Genomic DNA, 23,166 nt, shown 5'->3' on the forward strand with positions numbered 1-23,166 from the left:
CACTGGTGCTATTTGGATTCTTATTCTGCCAGGGAGGCCCAGTTATCATCATTAATGCCTCTCCCTCCTCCTTCGTCTCTCACTTCACTTTTACAAGGTCGCAAACCTTCCTGCCACTGACAGCGAGCGTGTCGTCCTCAAAGCCGCCGTCGCCTTGAATTGGAAACACTGCTTTAACAGGTAGATTGAAACATGAATGGTGCGGCATTCAATAAACAAAACCAGCCCCACAGTCACGGCGACGTGCAGGATTCAGAGGCTACATATCAATTAGGCCGTTTTAGATGCCACTGTGACTTTAATGAGAAAAAAAAGAGAGTGGGAAAAAAATCCTCCTCTTTGTGAGCGATAAAAACGATTTCTTAAAAATTATAGTAAAGAAGTTTCGCAGCTTGCATAAACAGCTGCAGAGTAGTCAAATAGACATCATTAATTGACAGCCCAGGACTCACGGTGCAATATCATTAGAATATTTTTACCACTATTTCCCATCTATAATTATCCCCCCTCTATTATCTATCTCTGTCTGAATGGTAGATGAGTGGCATTTGATAGATCATTTACTCCCTGCTCATTTACATGCATTTGAGAAGCAGCCTTGATGGGGATAATACTGCATTAAGTGAGAAACATAGCTGCCATTTAACATGCTACATCTATAAAACAGATACATTTTCTTTGGGCAAGAACTGTCAGTCACCTAGCAGCTTCATTAATGCTTCAATACTCAATATTGCTCTATGGCTGCATCCTATATATTTCATAAGCCCGGCTTGTATTACAAGGTCAAACAGGCTAACTCATCTACCAGCTCCTTATCACGGTCAGGCCACGAGAGACGTCACGGTTTTAAACATGCATTCAGACAATAAAAGCCAAGCAAAGATGGGACCCCTCACGGCTGTCTAGGGCCCCACACATTCAATTCCTCATCCTCACATTAGCGAGCCCAGCAGGGCTTTTCCACAACGTCCCTACACCTCCTCCCACCTTTCTTCCTCCCTTCGGGACCTCTCTAAACCCTCGGAGGCCACCAAAATGTTAATTGGGCTTCTAATTTACTGTTTCATTTGCTGCTATCTGTAACAATCATTATGTATCAGTGAAGGATCACAGGTCTGTATACAGTATCTTTCCCACTGTGAGGTTCAATCAGTGGAGCGGTTTGATATGAGTTTAAAATTTAAACAAAAGTAAAATGTAGGCTTGAGGATCTTATAAAATCTGATCCTTATGTGACTCTTTTGCACGTAGACCCACTGACCTGACGAGAGGGACCTTTGTATTTTTATAGAGCCGTGTGTCTTTAGTGTGCAGAATTTTAAGCAACAAAACTTAATGCTCCTAACATTAAAAGACAGTGAAATCTGATAACTTTCACACACATTTTGCTCAAAAATAAATGTTTCACCTCGTGACGATACTTAGAGTCAGGAGAAGAACGAGGTACATCACACTTAATGCTAGAAACTACCTAACAACAACAACGAAAAGGTCAATCTGAGTGTTGCACTCTGACAAAATATTGGGAAAAAATCTGTAGTAGTAAAACACAGAGTTGAGCCAACCAATCAGGAAGACAATACAGTTATGTTAACAAATTAGATTAAATACAGGGCATAACCAAATATAAGCAGGATTTATCGTCTCAGAAATGAAACTTAATTAAACTTAAATTAAACAATAAAAGACCTATGCTAGTCGCTTCCTACACGATACCCAAAAGAGACGTTCTGTGATATCTTTGGACACCGGGAGATAAAATCCTTTGATAATTGCTGAAGAATAGCCTGACTGCAGCTATTACTTCTCAGCATTTCATTTTTTTTCCCCCAAGTTGAACTGAATACAAAAGACAGATGAAATGAGTCAAGTGCTTCACTACGGCGGAGCAGGTGTAGCAAGCAGCTGAAATGACTTTGTCACAGAGGGGAAAAAACGAATGAAGAGTACATCTAAAACCAATGATGGGTTTGAGATCATTCCCTTTCACACTCTTCTGCCACATCCTGACGAGGAAGCGCGGGGTGAGAGAAAGACAGAAGGGGGGAGGAGAGGAGAGAGAGACAGAGAAAGATGGAGAGAGATGGAGATGTGCAACGCCAGCCAAAACTTTTTCAATTTCACCGACAATTTCCTGTGTAATTACTGATGCGGTATGATGGTGTTTTAATGACAGGGACCTGCCAGTGACAGTGACATTGTGTGTGTGTGTGTGTGTGTGTGTGTGTGTGTGTGTGTGTGTGTGTGTGTGTGTGTGTGTGTGTGTGTGTGTGTGTGTGTGTGTGTGTGAGGGAGAGTAAGAGTGTGTGTGTGTTGGGGAAATCTGGCTGGGCCTGTTGATGATGGCAGAGTGATGAGATGGAGCCGTGCTGTGGAGATTAGACCTGTCTGCCCTCAACGTCTCCCACCCACCCGCCACACACACACAGATATACACACACACACACTCAAAGCCACTAGCATTAACACCCCACCCTCTCCACCAACCCACCAAACTACCCCACAATGCCACCTGCTATCTCACCAACACACACACACCACACTCTTACAAACCCACCCCCCACATCCCCATCCTATCCCCACCTATCAACCCTCTGATCATCAGTGCCACGGTGGCAGCCATCAGCGCCACCAACCGTGTGGAGGTCAATGAGGCGGTACCTGTAGTCGCACCAGGGGCAGCGGTACGGTTTCTCCCCGGTGTGAACACGTTTGTGCCGTGATAGGTGGGACTGCGTGGTGGAGGCGAAGTTGCAGAGCTTACATTTGAAGGGCCTCTCTCCTGTGGGCGGAGGGATTGAAAAGATAAGAGACACAGACAAGACAGCAGTGATGAGACCGCAGTGACCCACTAATGTGAGCTAAAACAAACATGCATACATTGAGAGATAGCAGGTAGCAGGATTTATCTGACAATGGGTGTAGGTCCCTCTGGTGCTGCAAAAGAACTTTAATTAATAACTAAATATAAAATGAGGCATGTGTGTGATAAACTCGACTATACAAAGACTAAACACACGGTTTTGTCAACTGTTGTATGAAAGCTGTAATTTTAAATCAGTTAAACATATAAGGGAAAAGCTCTGGCAGGGTTTGGGTCTGCTGAAGAAAAGCCATTTAAGGATGTAAGTGGAGAAAGTTTTCTTATATTTTTAAGTAAAAGTTGAATAACAATAAAGTCTGGGATTCAAAGATAAGTCACTTGTATAAAAGCATACAATATAAGGTTAATGGTAAAACTATGTATAAACAAATACTTTACATTTCAACTTCTTCTGTAAGAGTTAAACACATATTTTAGATCCAGCTGAAATGTGTGTTCTGTAAGAAGTGGAAGTATCAGTTGGTTGTAGTGCTGTGTTTTCAACCAAATCAGTTCATCTCTCAGCAAGACTGGAAACTTATGTATGGATTCCAAAAAAATACAATGAGTGAGATTTTGATGGTAATCCAGATAAGGCTTTTTACTGTTTGTACTGTAATTTCCGTAACTGAAGCACGGCCATTAATCTACAGAAATAGCATATGGGCTGCACAGCCAAAAACCTGTAAAGAACTCTGAAAACACACGCAGTGGGTATCTATGTGGTACAAGGATGAGGGTGGCCTGGTCTGATGAGACATTTATACAAAAGAGACACCTGGATGGTTATTGTTCACCTAGGGAAGAGGTAGAACCTGCATGAACTGTGCTAAGAAGGCAAGTTGACGGAGAAGTGGGCCCCCTCATTTAAGTGGACGTCACTTTGTTCCACTTACCTAAACAATGCAAACATACAGCCCTCCTATTAGCAGGATACCAACCTCACTTCACAACTACAAGAGTAAAAGGATCTGCTGCTAACATCTTGGTACCTGATACCCTCAGAGGACTTGTTCAGTCCATGCTATGATTGGTCATGTCTGTTCTGGCAGCACCAGTGGGACCTACACAAGACAGGTATCTTTAATGATGTGGGTTATCATGTTTGTCTGGAGTGCAAGAATAAAAAACAAACAAAACAGGTTTTTGTTTTTTTACTTGTAATTAATTTTATTTGTGGCAGTTGTGTATTTTTTTTTTTTTTTTTGTCGTGACATTTAAAGGAACTTTGTTATATCCGCTGTTTCTTTAGTACTGCTTCAGTGACATTTATATATTGAGAATAAGATTAGCCATTCAATTTCCAATTGGAAAAAAACACAAAACACCTCAACAGAGCTGCTTGAGGAGACTTCAAACACAGAAATATTCATATTAGCACTGGTCGTTAAAAATCTGCACCTGTCAAACTGAGGACAGTCCCTTCATGTGAACCTGTATCGCCACAGATTTGGACATGTGGCTAAATCAGTGGAATTGACACGTGTCAACGTGGCAGAGGAGGACAGAAATTGGCGGTTTTAGGGGGAAAAAATGGCAGCAAAACTGAGGAGCAAACAAAATGAATAATGAAAACCTAAATGAATATTTATAACAGGATTCTTGATCCTTGGACGCCTGCCAGACAACGGCTAAGAACAGTATTTGTTTCACTATCTCAATTTCCCCCCAAAAAAACACTCGTTATTGACAGCCTATCTGAAAAATGCAATTTCCCTAAGCGACAGAATGACATGGTGAAATGATAACTGAAATTAAAAATCTCAGATTCAGTCAGCCACACTGGTACACATGCCTATCACTGACAGCAGCATGTCACACTGATGCGCCTGTGTGTGAGTGTATGTGTGCGACCGAGGGAGGGCAAACGGTTGCCTAAACTACACGGCGGCTCGGATCTCGGTGTCAAACACCTTCTGACATGGTGAAGGCATGAACACGTGGGAATCAGTTTGTGCGACAAGACAAGTTTCCAACATGAGTTCAGGGTGTGTGAGTCGGTGCTTACCTGTGTGTTGGCGTCTGTGTTTGGTGAGGGCATGTCTGGTGCCTCCCGCAAAACCACACAGGTCACATAAATAAGACTTTTCTCCTGCAGAGATAGAGAGTGAGAGAGAAACACAGTGCTTTAGGGATATCAGCGGTTGTGAAAAACAGAGTGGATGAGAAACCAGAATTATACGCAGGGAAAAATATTTTGCTTAATTTGCTTTTGTTTTTGCAGAAATGCTCTCATTCAAACGCAAATCACATTCAAGAGATTAAAAAATGGTTTAAAGATTAATTTCAGTCAATTAAAAATTTGAAGCTGAAGCAATTAAAGAGGTTCAGAACAAAGCCAAGGTTTACCATACCACCTTAAGTGAACATAACATGTACACAGCAAAAAAAGCACTTAAAAGCTCATCTAAATCTGTAAAAGCAGCTAGCTATGGACCTGAGAGCACACCTGAAACACCCTATAGTATTCTATGTGTGTGTGTGTGTGTGTGTGTGTGTGTGTGTGTGTGTGGGGGTGGGGGGGGGGGGGGGGGTAATTAAAGATGTCTTTGAAAAATGACATAAAGCAACAAAAACTGCTTATTTTTAATTTCTGAAGATGCAGAAGGACATCAAACCTTTACGATCTGTATTTAGTCTGTTCTGTATCATTCTTTAAGTGAATGCCCATTTTTTTAAACTTGTTTTGATATGCTAGGAATGTGAAGTCACTTAGAATGAAAAAAACAACTGGTTTTACAGCTGGTTTCGTTCACTCGAGCATGTTAATCTACACTGTTGATGAAACTGATCCAGGTTTCAGGTGTTTTCCTTCTGTCTGCCTCAAATCAAGATCAGCATAATTAATCTGTCCTTTAATTATACTTTTAATCGCTTTTAATTTTAATACTGAATTAACACGACTCAAAAAACGATCTAGCTAAACAGTAAATTTGCAGTCTCAATTATCACAGGGTGGTACTAAGTGAAGGGTTGTTGAATTTGATTTATGAAATCCCCTGAGTGGAAAAGTTTGATGCAGGAAAGAATGAGCAATCCCACTCTCGGTGGAAATGGTAGCCGAGGAGCCACTGAGCAAAATCTGAGAGCTCGAGTTAAGACAAAGAGGAGAGAAAATGGTTCGACAGGGAAAATGTGTGAAGTGGGAGAAAGGCAGAAGGCGAGAAAAGAAGAGACAGACTGAACAGATGAGCAGAGGGTCTAGTTGGCTAACAGATGAGCCAAGCAGAAGTCACAGATCACTAGTGTATATCCATCAGAGCTCTCATAGCTAACTAATTCCTCCAATCAGATGGATCCGTGTAAATATGTCAAATGGGGGACGGGAAATTGCCAGTGTGGTTTATTGACTGTGATAAAATCTGAAAAGCACCGCTGAACATAATTACATACTTGTCAGAGCCATAAAAATTAGCTTTATTATCAATGGGATGGTTTTGTACAACTTCATTTGGGGGCGATGCCTTCCAGATGGGGAGCACAGAGAGCTTTTTTACACTCCTCTTCTCTTCTCTGCATCTGGCTCTGTCATTAACAGCATGATGGTCTTTTCTCTCTCACACTCCCTCTGTCTACCTCTCTCTCTCTTTCTCTGTGACTGCCATTGCACACAGCCAGTCACACACTCCTGCACACACACACACGGCAGAAACATTTGTGATAAGATGCACTCGGGGAAATGCATGCGCGCATCTAGAGAATGGACACAGATGTGTATGCAAATCCTCACACAAATCAAACTGCATGCGGTGTGATATATGTCCATGTTGTGTACCTGCACATGTATGAAAACACTGTGGGCGCCGCGTCGCCCATTTTAGCACACACGGTACGTGCAGCTGAGCTCTCCATCACTTAAATATTCAGCTAAATGCTGATGTTGAACTCCAGCTCTCGCCACATACTGATAACACATTTGGGTGACTCTTCCAGCTGGGCCTCAGTAGTGCTCTGCTCCTCTCCTGCACAGATAGCAGCTTTCACTGAATCCGCAGAGACAAAGCAGCCTCAAGTTTCCTCTATTATACCCATTTAAAGCCACTCGACTGTGAGAAGAGTTTTAATGCAGTGCCACTTAGAGGGGAGAAAAACAGCCTTAAAAAGGTGCATTTGTTCACCAATTCATACAGGTTCACTTTTCAGTCCCTGTGTGGATGGCCTTTAAAGGAGCAATGTTTTCATATAAATGAATGTCCAGTCTGCTTTTTTTTATGTAGCTACACAAAAAAGAAAACTCTTTGTATCAGGTGAAAAGATTCCTTGAATTTACAAACGCATTATAGAACGATAAGATCTGCAGAGCAAGCGTGCAGGACAAGCTGAATCAAAGTATCGTAGTTCTCTATAACATGGATTCATCATGATTAAACACTGTACGCAACAAGACTACTTTGCTTTGGTAGCTTTAGCATGAGTTTCAGAGTCAAAAAAGAAGGCATTAACCTTCACTTGGACTGTGCAGTGTGCTTTGATGCAAAAAAAACAAAATCAACAAAAATTCTGTATCAAGCACCACAAACAGGACCCACACAGAACTCTTGAAACATAACCACAGCTGTAATTGTGAAACAAGGCTTTTTCTTCCCCATCTAGCATCCTACTGATTGCAGAAAACCTGGGTTTTCAAGGCCTTTGACTATAATGAATCAATAAATAAATAACACCTATATTCCACGTGTCTTTAAACTCTACATGAGTTACTAAGCATCTCGATCAGACCGTTTCTCCCCATCAGAATAACAGTGCGGGTCCCCTCCTCCGCCCTCTCCATCTCTCATTACACCCAACGCTACAAGACCCCACCACAGAAAAATCTATAGCCATCGATCCCTACGCCCAGCCGCGGTCGCCACAATTATTCTTGAGGAGGAAACGTTGGCGATAAATTACATGTGCGCTTTTCATCTGTTGTTCTGCGGGGTGGAGCACTCCCAGGACCAGGGTGGGGATGGTGAGGTGGGGTAGTAAAAAAAAAAAGAAAAAAAAAAAAGTGACAGGTTGCTATCAACATTGTACATCTGACTGCTAAAAGCAACATAGACCTTTCAGCCACCTTGTAACCTTGAATTGACTGCAAGCATGCATGACTCGGGTTAACCTTTGCCTTTAATAGGTACACTAATGACTCTTATAACTTCAAAATAAAATTCACCTTAAAAACATATCTGTATCCTTTACCAATTTAAACTTTGGATCTAGCCTGAATTCATTTGAGACTGTGAACCCTGACCTCATACATCAGTCCTGAAGGCCAGATATACAAAGCTGCAAACAAATGCAATTCAAGTCACAGATCACGAACAGCTATACAACTGAGTGTGCGCAAAATCCACACACTAAAATGTCCTAAAAACACAGCTCCCGCTAATACATTTGCACTCAGAGCCCTTAAACTTTTTTGGGGGGCTATTTGAAAATAGCTATCACTTCGTCTCCTTTGTTCCCATGGTACACCTCAACTCTCCGCCCTTTACTGGAATTAAATACGCCTTATTGCGAGACAATAAAAGAACTTTGAAGTCAAAATATACAACCCTTCTTTGCATGTGTGTGCGGATACATATATATGTGTGCGCCTGTGTGCGTTTTAAATAACCCCGGAGGAGTCTGCATGCAGCTATAATTGCCTCCCTCATTAGTTATGTTTTAGCAGGAGCGGATGGGAGGGCAATTAATTTTACCGCTTAATTTTTGACACGGAATCCGCTGTTGTATTGATGTGCTCGCCATTTTGGGTCTCATTTTTCAGGGAAATTAATTGACAAAGTGTGAAGATTTATCAGCATATCGCCAGATTAAGCGACAAACTGAAGCAATGAGGAAATCAATTGTGGCCCTGTCGCTGTGTCCAGACCTCCTCTATGCACTCCACCACCACCACCACCACAATGCCCAAGAGCCTGGGAAAAACTGGGTGGGTCGGATTCAGTCCACTTATTTATTTTTTTGAGCCGCTCATTCATCAGCCATTACAAATGACCCTGGCGGCTGTCGACCACTAGATCCCCCATCCACGCCCTCTACCCCCCTCCCTCGGACTGGTCTGTGAGCAGAGAATGATTAACATAAAAAACACACAAATCAGAGAGCAACAGTGAATCCCATTAGAGGCAGGAGAAGGAGCGCAGAGATTTTAACTTTTTTTTAAGCTGTCCTTTTAGGGAGCGGGACTCGGCATGTCACAATCAGCAACTCTATCCATGGGATCCCACTAACTTGATTTTGGTCATCTAGACGTTGCGTTTTCAGTGGGAGAAACCTCACCTGACTGCAGGTTTCCCCAACCTTATAAACAATATATTTGAATAATGGCCAAAATTAGCACCACTGACTAACAATGGTCCATGAGGTCAGTTTCAGGATCATTAATATGCAAATTTTCATGACCAATTATCAGTGGCCATGAGTAACAAGTCTTTCCCTTTTCTCGTATCCATGGGATGACTATTATCTATCAAGCAAATGTTAACGGCTGATATCTTAGAAAAGAAAGCAGTCAGATAAATGATGTACAGGAGGGAAAGGAAGACTAAGAAGAACAAAAGGAAAAAAATATCGTAGGCGAGTTAAGCACCCATCAACTGACTCATTAGAACCATTGATGACTTTCATGCCAATCACAGTTACAAGTTTGCAAGTAGTTAAAGCAAACCCTCATTAATAAGTATTTATTTCTTGTAGTCAGTAGAATGTTTTCACATTAAATCAAGGATATGAGGTTACTGAAGCTGTTGGGAAAACAGTAGGAAAGGTGAAGCTGGTGGTGCAGAGCTGGTGAGTGTGAATGTTTCTATTTTGAAGCATGTGTCTGAAAAACAAGTATTGTAAGATTTAGACTGACTCTGAGATGACCAATGAAGTTTATGTTGAAACTCCAGCCACTTCTCTCTGAGACAGACACAGTGGGCAAAGGCAGTAAACGCAGGCTGAGTGTGAGAAAAAGTTTTTCTGGGGTTAAAATTTGTCATATTTAGTGTAAACTTTGCTGTAGGCTGAGAGAACTCATCCCCCTCTCTGTCCCTAATACCTCCAGAATGCAGGGGTGTGTCTAAAGGTGGTCATTGGGTGTCCACCTCTGAAATTAAGCTTTAGTTACTAAATGTCGAGCAGATTTCAATTGTTAAAATGAAATATACATCTACTAATAAACTATGCTATATTATTATAGTTTAAGATATGCAAAGAAACAACTTTTTCCCCCATGTATCAAATGTTAAACTGAAAACTTGATCGGTCACAGATGCTCTGCTGTTCATCTTATGTCACTCTATTGTACCTTTATGTACCACTGAACATTATATTGGCACATGAAATGCTAACACTCATAAAATAGGGCATAAAATATTTTGTAGCTTCTGAAAAAAGTGGTTAAAAAAATCACCACAAAGCAATATTGAAGTCCAAAATAAGTTAAATAAAAGCAGGATTCTCATTTCAAACCAAGAAACAACAAGTGACAATTGTTGCTAGCACATTTCAACAGTTGGAGCTAGCTAGCAAATAAAGAAGTACCGTCACCTAATTTTGGTTTCTTGTATTATAAGTGTAATAAGGAAATATACAACACTAACTGTCTCACATCCAGTAAAAAATAGTAACTGTTTACACTGATTAGAGATAACTATCAACAGGTAGTCACTACTGCTGCTTTAATGAGTAATATCTAAATGAGGACTGCCGCAGAGTGACTCTTGGTGTGCTGAATTATTGAAAATCCATTTTCAAAAGAGTTCCCTGAAGTTCGGAGAGTGGTAATTCTCTGGTCCTGGTCAGTGTTTAAGAAAACATGCTATTGCTAATCCTAAACTTGTCCTGCTATGCCAAATTATATCTTTTCAGAGGAAGGTTTCAGCATTACTCAAGAATATACATGTTTTTGTCTTTGCATGCCGTTTGATTCCTCAGCCTATGCCCATCCTGCCCATAGTGTTCCAATTTGATGCTCTAAGTGTTATAAACCAATCAAACACACCTGACATAAACCTAGTCAATCAGAACTTGTAACTGTGATGACGTTCTCGATGTAGAGATGCTTTGGTTTCTCTTTCCTCGCGTTGTGACGTTTAATTTTACACTTTTACAACTAATGAGCTACGTATCATTACACTCTGCTCCAGTGCAAACACAGCAGTTAGTCATCGTCCTGCGAGCCTCTACATAACCCAGATGCATGTACTCTAACTCGCACGCCCTCCATTACTGACTGCTCTGTTCCCTGGGCAGATTAGTTCAACTTTTAAATCTCCTACTTATTTTATTAGTATTGCATCTTAGCCCTGTGAAGGAGACGATTTATAACTTTTAAACAGATCACACATATGCAGATAATATTTCAGTGTGTCAGGTTGGCTGCTGGAATGTGATTGCAATGATTGTAAAGCTGTAGCTAGCCGCCCTAACCCAGCACCAATTATAACTGGCAAAGGAGTGTCGGAGGTCACAGCAGAGCAAATTGTGTTAGCTTTTTTTGGGGCGTCGCTAATCAAGTCAGGTCTTGCTGCTGACTAAAATGAGGTTGTTTCAGGTTCAATCTTAATTCTCCTACTTTTATATTTCTTTTTTGGTCACCCGTGATCTTTCAAGTTCCTATATTCAATCACCCCCCTCAATCGCTCAACTCACTCTCAAGTCTGTGTTTCCCCCTGCCAAATTCACACAAACCACAGCATACCATCCCACACCTCTTCAAATGACAGCTAAGTGACAGTGTGACGCCAGCCACTTGATGGGGAATGATGAGAGCTGGAAACAAATGAAAATAAAACATCTAATTATGTCAGAGGCGCCTTGACGTTACATCACTGTTAAAACACATTTAAAATAACATTCAGCAAGCCTCGCACTGACACACATAGAAACCCGCGCACACAGCAGGCACCCGTGACGGATGGAGGGCTCTCCTGCAAGCACTCAGTCAGGCTGTCAGGCCACTGGCTGCTGCTGCTTCTGTCATTGACTTAAAAGGGCATCAAGGAGCCATGTGTGGGACATTACTGAGGCCGAGGGGAAACTGCTGGGCTGCAGCATAAAGACACTTTCAAAGAAACTGACTTGGGCTCCTATCGAGGGGCTATTATTCAAGACAATATCCTCCCACTGCACCATCTGTCCATCCAAAGTTTTTAGCAAGTTAAAGAAGAAAACCACACAATTCAAAGCAGTCCTAAAGTATTCTTTACTGTATGTACATAAATGAAATGGAAGGATGGAATCAGAGGGGAAATGCACAATTAAAGTAATCATTCATCTCAGTGCAAAGACTCACTGGCTGGTTTCATCGCTTCTAATCAAGCGATTCACTTTGTAGTGAAATAAGAAAGCGGCTAAATTACTGATTATTGATTGGTTATTGGTTAGTTATAAAAAGTAGTGTCCAGGTGAGGTTAGAAAAGATCTTCTGAATTGCCAGTTGAATCAGTGTTGTATCCCAAAGCTGTCGATAAATAACAGATTTTTAAAGAAATGGGAACCTTCTAATTCCTAATGCTTCTCTTTTTGGATCAAAGGTTGGATACCTATATGAAAGGACAGAGAATCATAAGTGGGTTTTTCCTGCTTTTTATTTTTCTGAGGCAGCTGCAGCTCAGGCAGTAAAGCAGGTTTTCCACTAATCGGAAGGTCAGGGTTTGATCCAATTATCGAAGAAAAAAAGCCTGTGGTGTAAAGAGCTTTCAGCGGTCAATAAGACAAGAAAAGTGCTACATAAATGCAGTCCATTTTGCATCACTGAAAAAAACCCATACACACAGGATTGGTGTAAAGCAAGGAAAAAAAACAAAAATACTCTCGACGATCAGATGGACTTGATGAACACACACTCATTGACCAGCTGGATTTGAGGAAGACACACTTGGCGACCAGATGGATTTTTGGGGAAATACACATGACAACCAGTTGGATTTGAGAACTACACACTACCTTAATTTCCACAACATTCGAGCATCCAAGTCTGGAGGATGGCACAAAACAAAACAAACACAAAAATTCAAACATCCTCGTGCTGTTTTGCTCGTCCCTTTGGCTATTAATTGGCCGATACAATATCATATAACAGTGACAGTCCTATCGGGTTCAGAAGGTGTGTTTAACCATCTAGCAAGTGTCTGCAAGAGCGCCAAGAACTAGTTCTCGACTTTCCCTGGATGTTGAAAATCAGTACAGATGGACAAGCTGAGGCTATTACCGGCCAAAAACTTGCATATATTTATTCCAAACAAAGCTGTGAAGATTCATAATTAATGTGAGAATTTCACAGTTCACATAAACTTCATTTTGTTGAATAGCAGATAGCAGCTATAGAGGAATGAAAAAGTACATTTTGTCTGATCCAACCATAGCCTTTCTTGATAAATAACCCTTTGTCCCAGACTCATAAAAGCACTGATTGCCTGTATATACATATAAAAAAAAAAAAGCTAATCCCATGAATTTTGCACTTCAGAGTGTGTCAGTCAGTGTGTTTATGGAGGAGCAGCAGCAGTAATGGTTCACAGTGGAGGTTGCTAATTCTGTCTCACCCGTGTGCGTCCTGTAGTGGTCCTTCATGGCTGACAGGTTGAGGAAGGCGTAGTGGCAGGATGGCCAGGCACACTTATATGGTTTCTCTCCACTGTGCAGTTTCATGTGGTTGTTGAGGGCCCATTTTTCGCTGAAGGAGCGCTCGCACAACTCACATTCAAACTTCCTGCAAGAGAATAAGATGGGGCAGGTAGGAACGAAGAGGAGGAGAAAGAGGGGGTGAGGGGGAGAAACAAAGGGTTATTTACTGATCCCGAAGCTGACGCAAAACGCTAGAAAAATCCACCCTGTGAGAGAGGAAATGGAGGTTGCTGGGTAGTTGCACTCACAACCACGGACCAGAGGGCCATATGATTGTACGCTGTACATCTACGCCCACACTCGTGCACACACACACACTCAACGCACACAGAATGCAGCTGGCTGCTGGTGTGTCATGTCTGTATAAGCAGGCATTGATTTTTCTGTCCTGGCCTGCCACCTCCACCATTTATTCTCTGCTTTGCACCAGGGCCCAAAGGACTAGAGAAATTCTGTTACAGTCCACACACATATACACACACATATACACACACACACACACACACACCCTGCAGGGCCAGTGGGGAGAATAGAGTTCACCTGTCCAGTGTCCCTGACCACTTAGCCAGGGCTAAATGAACAGTTAGCAACATTTTACCTCCCGCTTCATTCTCTCGAGGCCCTTGTATTAGAGCTTCCCTCCACCCAAACTAATCGTCTTTTTTTGTTTTGCTTTGTTTTTAACTAACCGCTCACATCATCAACATCAGCGCTCTCACCTAGCTTTAGATTATCAGTATCAATCCAATGAATGTAAAGCACGATGTAGCGTTTGTTGAGGTATTTTGTTATAAAAGCCCCCGTTATGCGAATCAGGGCAAAACTGTGAATATGCATGTCATTCTGTCTTCGCTCTGGACATCTGTCTATTTTCGCACCCACGCCTACGACCGACAAAAGCTGCATGTTCGCTCTCTGTCTTTTTAAAAATATATATTTATTTATTTCAATTCAGTGTGTAGGATGTTTGCACCTATAGTCATCTGCTGTGTTATTAAGCTTCACGAATAAAACACAAAGAACTAAGGGGGAAAAAAACAATAGAAAAAGCGCGCGCTTGAATTAATCTTTACCCCCGCGCTATAATTTAGCTGCAGAATGACTAATGTGCGAGTCATAAACAAATGAAGTCGGGTTTTGGGGAGCATTCGTCTTGCAGCGAGGGCCATGTTATTTTAGGGAGGGCGGCTGTCTTTAAGTCCTGATTGTGTCGCTTAATCCCCGTGGTATCTGTTTCATAGCGAGCAGCATGACACTCACCTGAACAAATAATGACTCCGAGCAGCATGTAGCATGTGTCTGAATCAATAATTCAAACTCATACATCTTCCTTACTGGAAAGGGGGTTGTTGTTGGTGGTGGTGGGGGGCAAAGGAGAAAGAAAAGGAGGCAGGGAAAAAGGAGAAAGGAGGGAATTAAAGCTGGGGTGGTGGAGGAGAGGAGAGAAGGGAATGGTGTTGGGGGGGTCCTGGCTTCCGCATCAATCTATATGTTCCATAAAGATGAGTCAAAATGTGATATGGGTGTCAACCTGCACCGGTTCAGACTAACCTCACGTTACCAGACAGGATGGAGGAGATTTAAAATGGCACCTTCATCACCTGGCTGTAAGTGCAAGTGCATTTATAAATAGTTCCATTTTCCTCTTGTTCTCATCAACGGACTTGGCAGGCATTTTATTTGACCAACAGATGGATGTCTGCATCTGCATTTCCTTCCCTTTCCTTCCTCTCTGCGGTATTTATAGAACAGCTCGTCGCCTGTGCCACCACGGGAGAGGTAAATAAGATGAGTGAAGAGATGCTATCTTTTATTGTAAGCATTATGCACAACACTCCTGCTTTATGAGCTAAACGGGCCATTGTTTATCACAGGGCGTAATCGCAAAGTCAGGCAGGCAGGCAGGCAGGCCTTTACGTGGGAACGAGGCATGCTGGGATGGAGGTAAAAAGAGAGAAAAGGAAGAGGAGAGGAGAGAAGATGGAGGAGTCAGTGCTGGCAGAGTTGACTATCAGTGGGGGTTTTGTAAGGATGAGAGGAGGGTTTGCGTCTGTTTTTATGGGATCAGATGGAGCGCTTTGATCTTGTCCCCGCATGTCAGATCCCGTCACGATCCACCGTCTCGCCCATACATATGCATACTGCCTCTAAACAGCTAGGCACCATGCAAAAGAACCACGGTGAAGGGAAGAGAGATAGAGAGAAAGAGAAGCGGTTTGGTGAATGGGTTTGTGTATGCATGCGTGCGAAAGAGCAGGGAAGGCGAATATGGGGAGAAAGAAGTAAGGCAAAGATGGAGGTTTGGAAAAGAAAAATATTTGGAAACTTTTTATAGGGGAGGAAAGAAACTAAACAAATATGTGCCAATTCAGAGTCAACAAAACCCAACAGAGTTCTCAAACTATTTTAAGAAGGACTTATTGGGCGGGGATTGTGTAGCTTCAGGAAATGACCTGTTTTGCTTTCAAACCTCCACGTTTATCACTCCTTAACGGGGACCCTTCATGCTCACTTCCTACTCCATTTTTTTTATTCTTGTGCTTTGAAAGAGCAGCTTTATGTGATTAATGGTTCAAAATAATCCTTTTTTCTCTCATACCAGACCTCAGTTCATCAACTACGCAAAAGAAATAATTTTAGCTGCTCTTGCTTTAAGGCTACTTTCTTCTGATTGGCTACCTTTTGCAAAAGGAAGGTTTGAACAGGTGGGTGGAGCTTCTCTGATGACAGCCAGAACTGTACACCTAAAGCGACTGCATTAAGGATATGCGCTCTCAGTGTCCTTGACTCATGAGGATAACGCACATATACACTGACCACTCTAACAATGTAATATCGTATAAGTCAGAAATGAACGAAAATAACCTAAATGTATGACGGGCACAGTGATGACATTTTTTGCAGAATACTGTCTCACAAATAATTACAATAAAGTAAAATAAAACTAAAACTAAAAATTTAATTAATTAGATTCTGCTTCTGCTACCAAAAAATTGGGGTTAGACAGAGTTTTACACATAGATCCTCCTTGTATTTGACATAAAATCAAATACACTGAGCTACCTGCTGTTGCGACCCCTCGTGACAAAGGAGCAGACAAAAGTAGTTGCACTGGAACTTTTAGTTGCTAACACTTTCAAATAAAGTTCACCTTCATGGTCTTTTCGCGCTACTTCAACTAAAATCCAAAACTGTCCCACACTCGAGCTGTGAACTCCAAAAATCCATTTGGACTGGAATCTTCCAGTACTTAGCTGGTTCACTAGTTCACTAGTGTGTCCTTGTGTGCAGAGGAGCACATGCAAAAAAATCTCAACACAAAGCAAACAAGTGGACAAAACCAGCCTGATGAGAAATGACAAAAACATGTCGCAGCATATTTGTTTTCCTCTTAGCTCAGGCCCATAATTTTACCATTTATTTTGTCAAGAATTCAGCTGACATTCTTATGTAAACAAATACACATAGAAGCACAACACGCAACTCCGAGGCCAGAAGGAATTATCATCTTTGTCAGCGTATGTGCGCAAGTAGGGCGATCGTGGCTCAAAAGTTGGGAGTTCGCCTTGTAATCGAAAGGTTACCGGTTCGAGCCCCGGCTTGGACAGTCTTGGTCGTTGTGTCCTTGGGCAAGACACTTCACCCGTTGCCTACTGGTGGTGGTCAGAGGGCCCGGTGGCGCCAGTGTCCGGCAGCCTCGCCTCTGTCAGTGCGCCTCAGGGTGGCTGTGGCTTCAATGTAGCTTGCCATCACCAGTGTGTGAATGTGAGTGTGAATGGGTGGATGACTGGATATGTAAAGCGCTTTGGGGTCCTTAGGGACTAGTAAAAGCGCTATATAAATACAGGCCACTTACCATATAATCCATCCATCTGAGCTCATGTACAGGTTTGTTTGTGATTGTGCCACTTGTGTTTCCAATCTATGTTAACTACTCATCAGGTATATTAATGTATAGATTATATTTGTTCAGTTCTAATCTTAGTGGCAAATATGTATTAAAGTCATCTTTGGATCAAAATAGGCATGGTCCTCTTTATTCACTTACACTAAATTAATGATTATTCACTTAATCACTTGGAAGAGAATTAAATATCTATATCTACATAGATGAATAGGGTACAGCTTTCATTTTTACATATGACGTTCACAACGAGGTGTTTTTTCGAGAGGTTAAATGACTTGGATTTATTGGCTTATGCTTTGTTCTTAGCACCACTTCACAGATCTCAAGTATTTCCCCCCGAAAAATAAAAAAAGATGCTGATCCACTTCTTGGTACAATCTCTTCTTTCTGTTCTGGTATGTTATTTGTTGTATATCTGTCGTTTAGCGTGGCGTTACTCATCCAGACTACATCTAGGAAACGTGGAAGGAGCAGCTGTGATTGGCACATGCAGGCACGGGATCGGGAGCTGATTTAGGGGGTGTTTGATTTGGATTTTCTTTTTGCTTTGCTTTCTGTTGGCTGAGCATGCATTCTCAATATCTTTCAATTGCACTCAATTATGGGAAGCCAAAATCATGTCTAAAAACTGCATTACAATTTCCAGCATTTAAAAAAAAAAGGTTTGTTAGTAGATAACAAGTATTCTTGAATCTGAAAAACAATTTGGCACTCTATATGTTTGGTCTTCTTGGTTTTAAATGACCACATACAGAAAAGGATAAAGCCAACAGATGACTGTTTTAACTGTGAAAATACATTCGAATATAAAAAGAGACAGAGACAGAGAAACCCATTAGTTAATTTTTTCCCTTCTTGTTTTGCATGTTTTATTTTCATATTACTGTCAAGCACTGATTAGCTAAGGCCACAGAAGGCAAAAAACCCATCTGTAATCTGAAGCAACTTCTACTTCTACTCGTTATATCACTGCCTTTCAGCCTCTTGCGTGTCTCCATCTCCTCATGTTTTTCCTGCTCTCTTCCTTTTTCCCTTCTGATCACAAACCAACACGACATGATTGACACCATGTGTGGATTTATTCAGAGATGCAGGTGACTCTCCTCCCTCCTCATTCAGCAAACTGCATGCTACTGTGTCTATACTGTCACTGATTACCATATCTATACTGTAATGTGATCCTGCTGTCAGTTCAGCCATATAGAGCTACTGTCAGAACATCACAGGCCACACTGGCCTTAATTGAGACAGAAATCCCTCAGGAGGAGTCTCTATACCTCTTAACAGGCCCAGAAAGGAGGACCTGACTCATTACCATATACTCACTATCACCCCCTAGTGGTGAGGTGGTGCCATGTTTAGGGGTCCTCACAGAGGATGTGTTAGTATAAACAGTAATCATGTGCTGTTGATGTAAACTGAATGACAGAGTGTTAAAAAAGAGCACGATTTTAGTATGATTAAGACTAAAAGATGCAAAAAATAATTCTCTAACCAAGAAACAGACATTCTCTGATGTCAGAGGTAAGAGTGGCAGTGTCACCTCTGCTCCTCCTGACTACAAGTGCCCATCAAACTTATCTATTTATTTTTTAAATCAACTGTACTAATTATGTTGGCTGTTTTTTGTTTTTTTGGATGGCTAAAATTTCTCTGCCTGGTTTCCGTGCTGTGTTGGCCGGTCGCTGTAAGAGGAAATAATCTGTCGATGCTCTCACACTGTAACACAAAGACAGAAAGAGGGAGAGAGGCCGACTCTCGCCTCAAGCCAAACTGACACAAACAGACAACTTCAAAGTGAAGACTGTTGTTTATTTGGCGAAGGGAAAGAGGGGGGGCAGGGAAAAAAAGAGAGAAAATTTATCTGATATGCAACTGTCAGGAGAGCATTTTCACATGCAAAATAGCGAGTGAGTGAGAGAGATTACCTAGAGGGAGGAACATGACAGCATTCACTAGGGTCAGGATGGATCATCATCTTCAGCCCCCACCTCCTCCTCCTCCTCCATTGCCTCTCTCTTTCTCCCTCCATTGCTCTAACTTTATCTCGCTTGCTCTTTTCCCTCCCTCCATCCTTCCGTTTTTTCCTCTTCCCCCATCCCTTTTCTCTCTCATCCTGTTTTCAGACTCCATCACTCTGCACTTCGACAACCCGGCAGCTTAAATCCAGACTAAATTAGCTGAATGAAGATTAAATCATTTGGCCTTGAGCTCTCCAAGATATTGGGAGGAAGACTGAGTAAGCCTTAAATGGTGTCTGACTGGGTTCGGACCTATATATGTGTCTGAGGAGAAGCTATTCCTTCAATGGCAGTCAATTGAAACCTGATTAGAGAGGGGTGTTGGGTAAAAAATGGCTAAAAGATTAAATTCCTGGGACAACTGTTTCCTAAGTAAGGGCGCCGGCTTCGTTATTTTTCGTTTGCGCGCACTATGTTGACTGACGACAGGCTTGTTCCCGGGCTAAGATATTGAGCGGGGCAACATCATCGCTCACAGCGCTTAGGAGAAACGCTTCAGAGAATGCGCTGTAGTCAATGTGGTCTGTGGGTACTCAAATCAGCTTCCTAGATGGTGCTAGTTTAACATACAAATGAACAAAGGCATCCATCCCTGGCCTGCTGCATGAAACAAAAAGGACAAACACTGCAGTGAGAAAAAAAAGAAGAAGAAAGAAATAAAGAAAAAGAAGAAGAGGAGACTCTCTTAGGAGTAGGTCTGCGCAGAAGGGCATTTTAAAGTGAAACAGCTACTGAGTTATATCACACTGAGACCAGCAGGAGTGTAAAGCCAGCATGTCACACAAAACAACAGCTAAAACCTCCATGAAGAGGCCACATGTGTCTGCAGAGCATTGTAGATGAATCTCCTCGGAGAGGAGTGCCGCTGCATATGACTGCAATATAAACAACGGCACACAACAGAGATGCAGCTGCTGATTTATGTTTACCTTCAATCCCGAGAGAAAGAGGAGGAGGAGAAGGCAAAGACGAAAAAAAAAGATAATGAAATAAATAATAAAAGACCAGGCCCATCAGATAAGCTCCTGTTTATCCCGCTGTAGGGCAAATACAAATTGTCAATTTAATGAACACGGTGGACGTGATGAAAGCGGGGTGAAGGAGCCTGCTGCCTGACAAACAATCAGGAAATGTTATCTTAATATTGTTGCGATGTTATTCAGACCATAACTTAGGGGATGGGGAGAGGCCATGACTACAACGAGGTGGCATGGAGGGGAGAGGGAAGCAAGCGGAGGCGCAAAGGCCAGGTCCCTCTGTGGTGGCCGTGTTATTGCCTATTTTTATTATGAGCCATAGCTCAGTAGCCACAAACACACTTTTAAAACGCACAAAGGGTAAACGCGAGCATGCGCACAAACTTAAATTACAATTTATTTTGTTTTTGGGTAAAAGAATGCAACAACACAAAGCTTAATAAAATGAACAAAAATGCCCCCCCCACCCGCATGTGTACGCACACACTGGCCTGACATCTTGCTTCCAGATGCAGTTAACTTAAAAGCTTAATAGGGTTTTTTTTTTCCAGACTATTAATCACAATGTTTCAAGCAAAAGAACTGCAAATCAAGCGCTCCGAAAAGCTTCCTGCTGAAATTAGCAGCCGCTGAAAAGTACTGAAAGTTTGATTTGTGTGACGCGGTTCGGTCAAAGGCCCCTTCCCAGCACCGCCACCCATCCTTTAAACGGCACTTTAAAAAGCGTCCAGATGCTTCGCAGCTCAAAGTTGTTTTTTCTTTTTTTTTGGCGAGTCCTGAATTTAAAGCGTTGCAATCTGAGCAGCCACCAAAATTAACTATTATCTCCATATTTATATATTGCCGGCACTAAATTGCGTCGGGAAGAATTACTATCAATATGAATATCTGCGACAATAACTCAGCCGCTGTGCTGAGGACAGGATACTCTTTATCAGGCTTCTGATAGGCCTTAAATACAGCACAAGGCAGCCATATCAGAGCTTTTTCTCTCTAATATCAGGCCGCATTAGCACCTCGTAAATCAAATTACACTCCTAGAATTTCATTAGGCTCACCTGCCAGCGCTGCTGTGCTGCAGAAATATTTATGTTTTTATGCTGCGATTGTGTTCTCTCAGGTACACAAAAGGGAAGCAGAGGGAGGGGCTGCGAGGGGAAAGAAATGGGTGATAAACCTAATTATCTTTTAAGAATACGGGGAAAATGTGTCATAAATTGTGGCGATCCTGAGGAGGGCTGGCGTTTTGGAAGCCTGTGGGGCTGAGAGTTGGGGGGACAAGCCTGCTCCACTGTTTACCATCTTTAACCGGGGCTAGACTCCCACAATCCAATTAGCAGCTTCCCCAAATTTGCTCTAAACAGAAATCAAACAGGATGATGTATGACGCCGATCAGCGGGCCCTCGACAACCAGCTAATCTGATAAAGCCCGAGCAAGACTGCTAATAGCGCAAATACTTGTTCAAACTGGATCCAAAACGTTATGATAGGAGTCTGTCTTTATTATTTAATTACCTCAAAAGAATTTCACATTTCCATTTGTTTATTTGCTGTTGTTGCTTGTTCGATTGCATTATCCAGATCATAAGAATCTCGGCTCAAATTTGCTGAATGCAAAAGCTCAGGCGGAGGAAGCAGGAGAGGAGTTGGCTGTGGGGAAGGAACGCTGATATTCCGTACTACTTTTTTCTTTCCCATCTGGAGCGGCCAGGATGGCGGAGTGTCTGGATATGGATTTTGATTAGACACAAAGGGAAATGACTGAGCCAGTGACCGTAACGACAGCCACTTAATAAAAGGTACAGTCTATACATCAAAGAGCATCTAGTTGTAAATCATTCGGCCTTGTAACGACTCGCATCCCCGTCCCATTACTGAGCCCTTAACGGGCCGCTCATATTTACTCTCCAGCCCCAATATAATTTTAGAATAATGAGCTTTGTCCCTTATCTAATTAACAGGCATAGGTTCATTCATTTTTTGGTTTTCTCTTCCCCGTCTTCCCACCTATTCCTTACTGAAATTAGGAAGCAGGGATATTTGCTTAACTCTCAAATATTTAGCAAATTTGCCCCGTGCCACGAAACGTGAAAGTTACACACGAATACGACTGATGTGACCGCGTTGCATGTTGTGCATAATTGCAGTATGTTGCAACTGGAGGGTGTTTATCTAGGATTGTGTGTGTGTGTGTGTGTGTGTGTGTGTGTGTGTGTGTGTAACGGGGGTAGAGGGGTGGGGGTTGTGCTCCAGTGGGCAGAAGTAAAAGACCAGGTCCATTCTCCCTCTTATTACTGGAATTGTAATTCAATGATCACCTTAGATCGCATGCGTGCCATAAATCAGATAGGCTTGACAGAGGATGAAAAATTGTATTAATAATGTGAAACTTATTATACAGTCCCAAATGCTCCCTTGATAAATGACATTGTTTGGGCCTGACAATGATTGCATTTAAAACATTATTTCTGTTTTCTGCTGGTGTGTGCGCGCGCTGCTGGACACAGCAGCCGTGGCTTGCTGGGTGGGGAAGACAGAGGTGGGGTTCCCGAGCTTCATAAAATATTCAAGATGTTTCCCACCGTTCTCTCTTGAGTCAGTGGGCAGGCGATGGCCACGACAGTAAGGGTATAAAATCTGTGTGTGTATGTGTGTGTGTGCGTGTGTGGCCAGCAGAAGTGAAATGGCTGGTGGCTCACCGCAGCGCAAACACCCAAACTCCCAAACCACAGAAAGGAGCCGAGTACATCTTCAAGTCATAAAGCAGCATACTCCCACTATTATTACTACACACT

The 23,166-nt window shown here is 42.2% G+C and overlaps 1 protein-coding gene across 3 annotated transcripts in view; it reads right to left on the reverse strand.

Annotated features, from left to right (window-relative positions):
- The window catches only part of znf407 (zinc finger protein 407), a 164,017-nt gene that overhangs the window by 59,052 nt on the left and 81,799 nt on the right, over window positions 1-23,166 (reverse strand). For all 3 annotated transcript variants that reach the window (XM_005937670.3, XM_005937672.3, XM_042227039.1), the window contains exons 6-8: window positions 13,384-13,550; window positions 4,875-4,958; window positions 2,665-2,785 (exon numbers count right to left, since the gene is read on the reverse strand). In XM_005937670.3, the coding sequence (XP_005937732.1) occupies window positions 2,665-2,785; window positions 4,875-4,958; window positions 13,384-13,550 (372 nt within the window). The remainder of the gene's footprint in view (window positions 1-2,664; window positions 2,786-4,874; window positions 4,959-13,383; window positions 13,551-23,166) is intronic.

Source organism: Haplochromis burtoni, unplaced genomic scaffold (genome assembly GCF_018398535.1).
Source record: "Haplochromis burtoni strain Fernald_Lab_line unplaced genomic scaffold, NCSU_Asbu1 Contig_240, whole genome shotgun sequence".
NCBI classification, from domain to species: Eukaryota; Metazoa; Chordata; class Actinopteri; order Cichliformes; family Cichlidae; genus Haplochromis; species Haplochromis burtoni.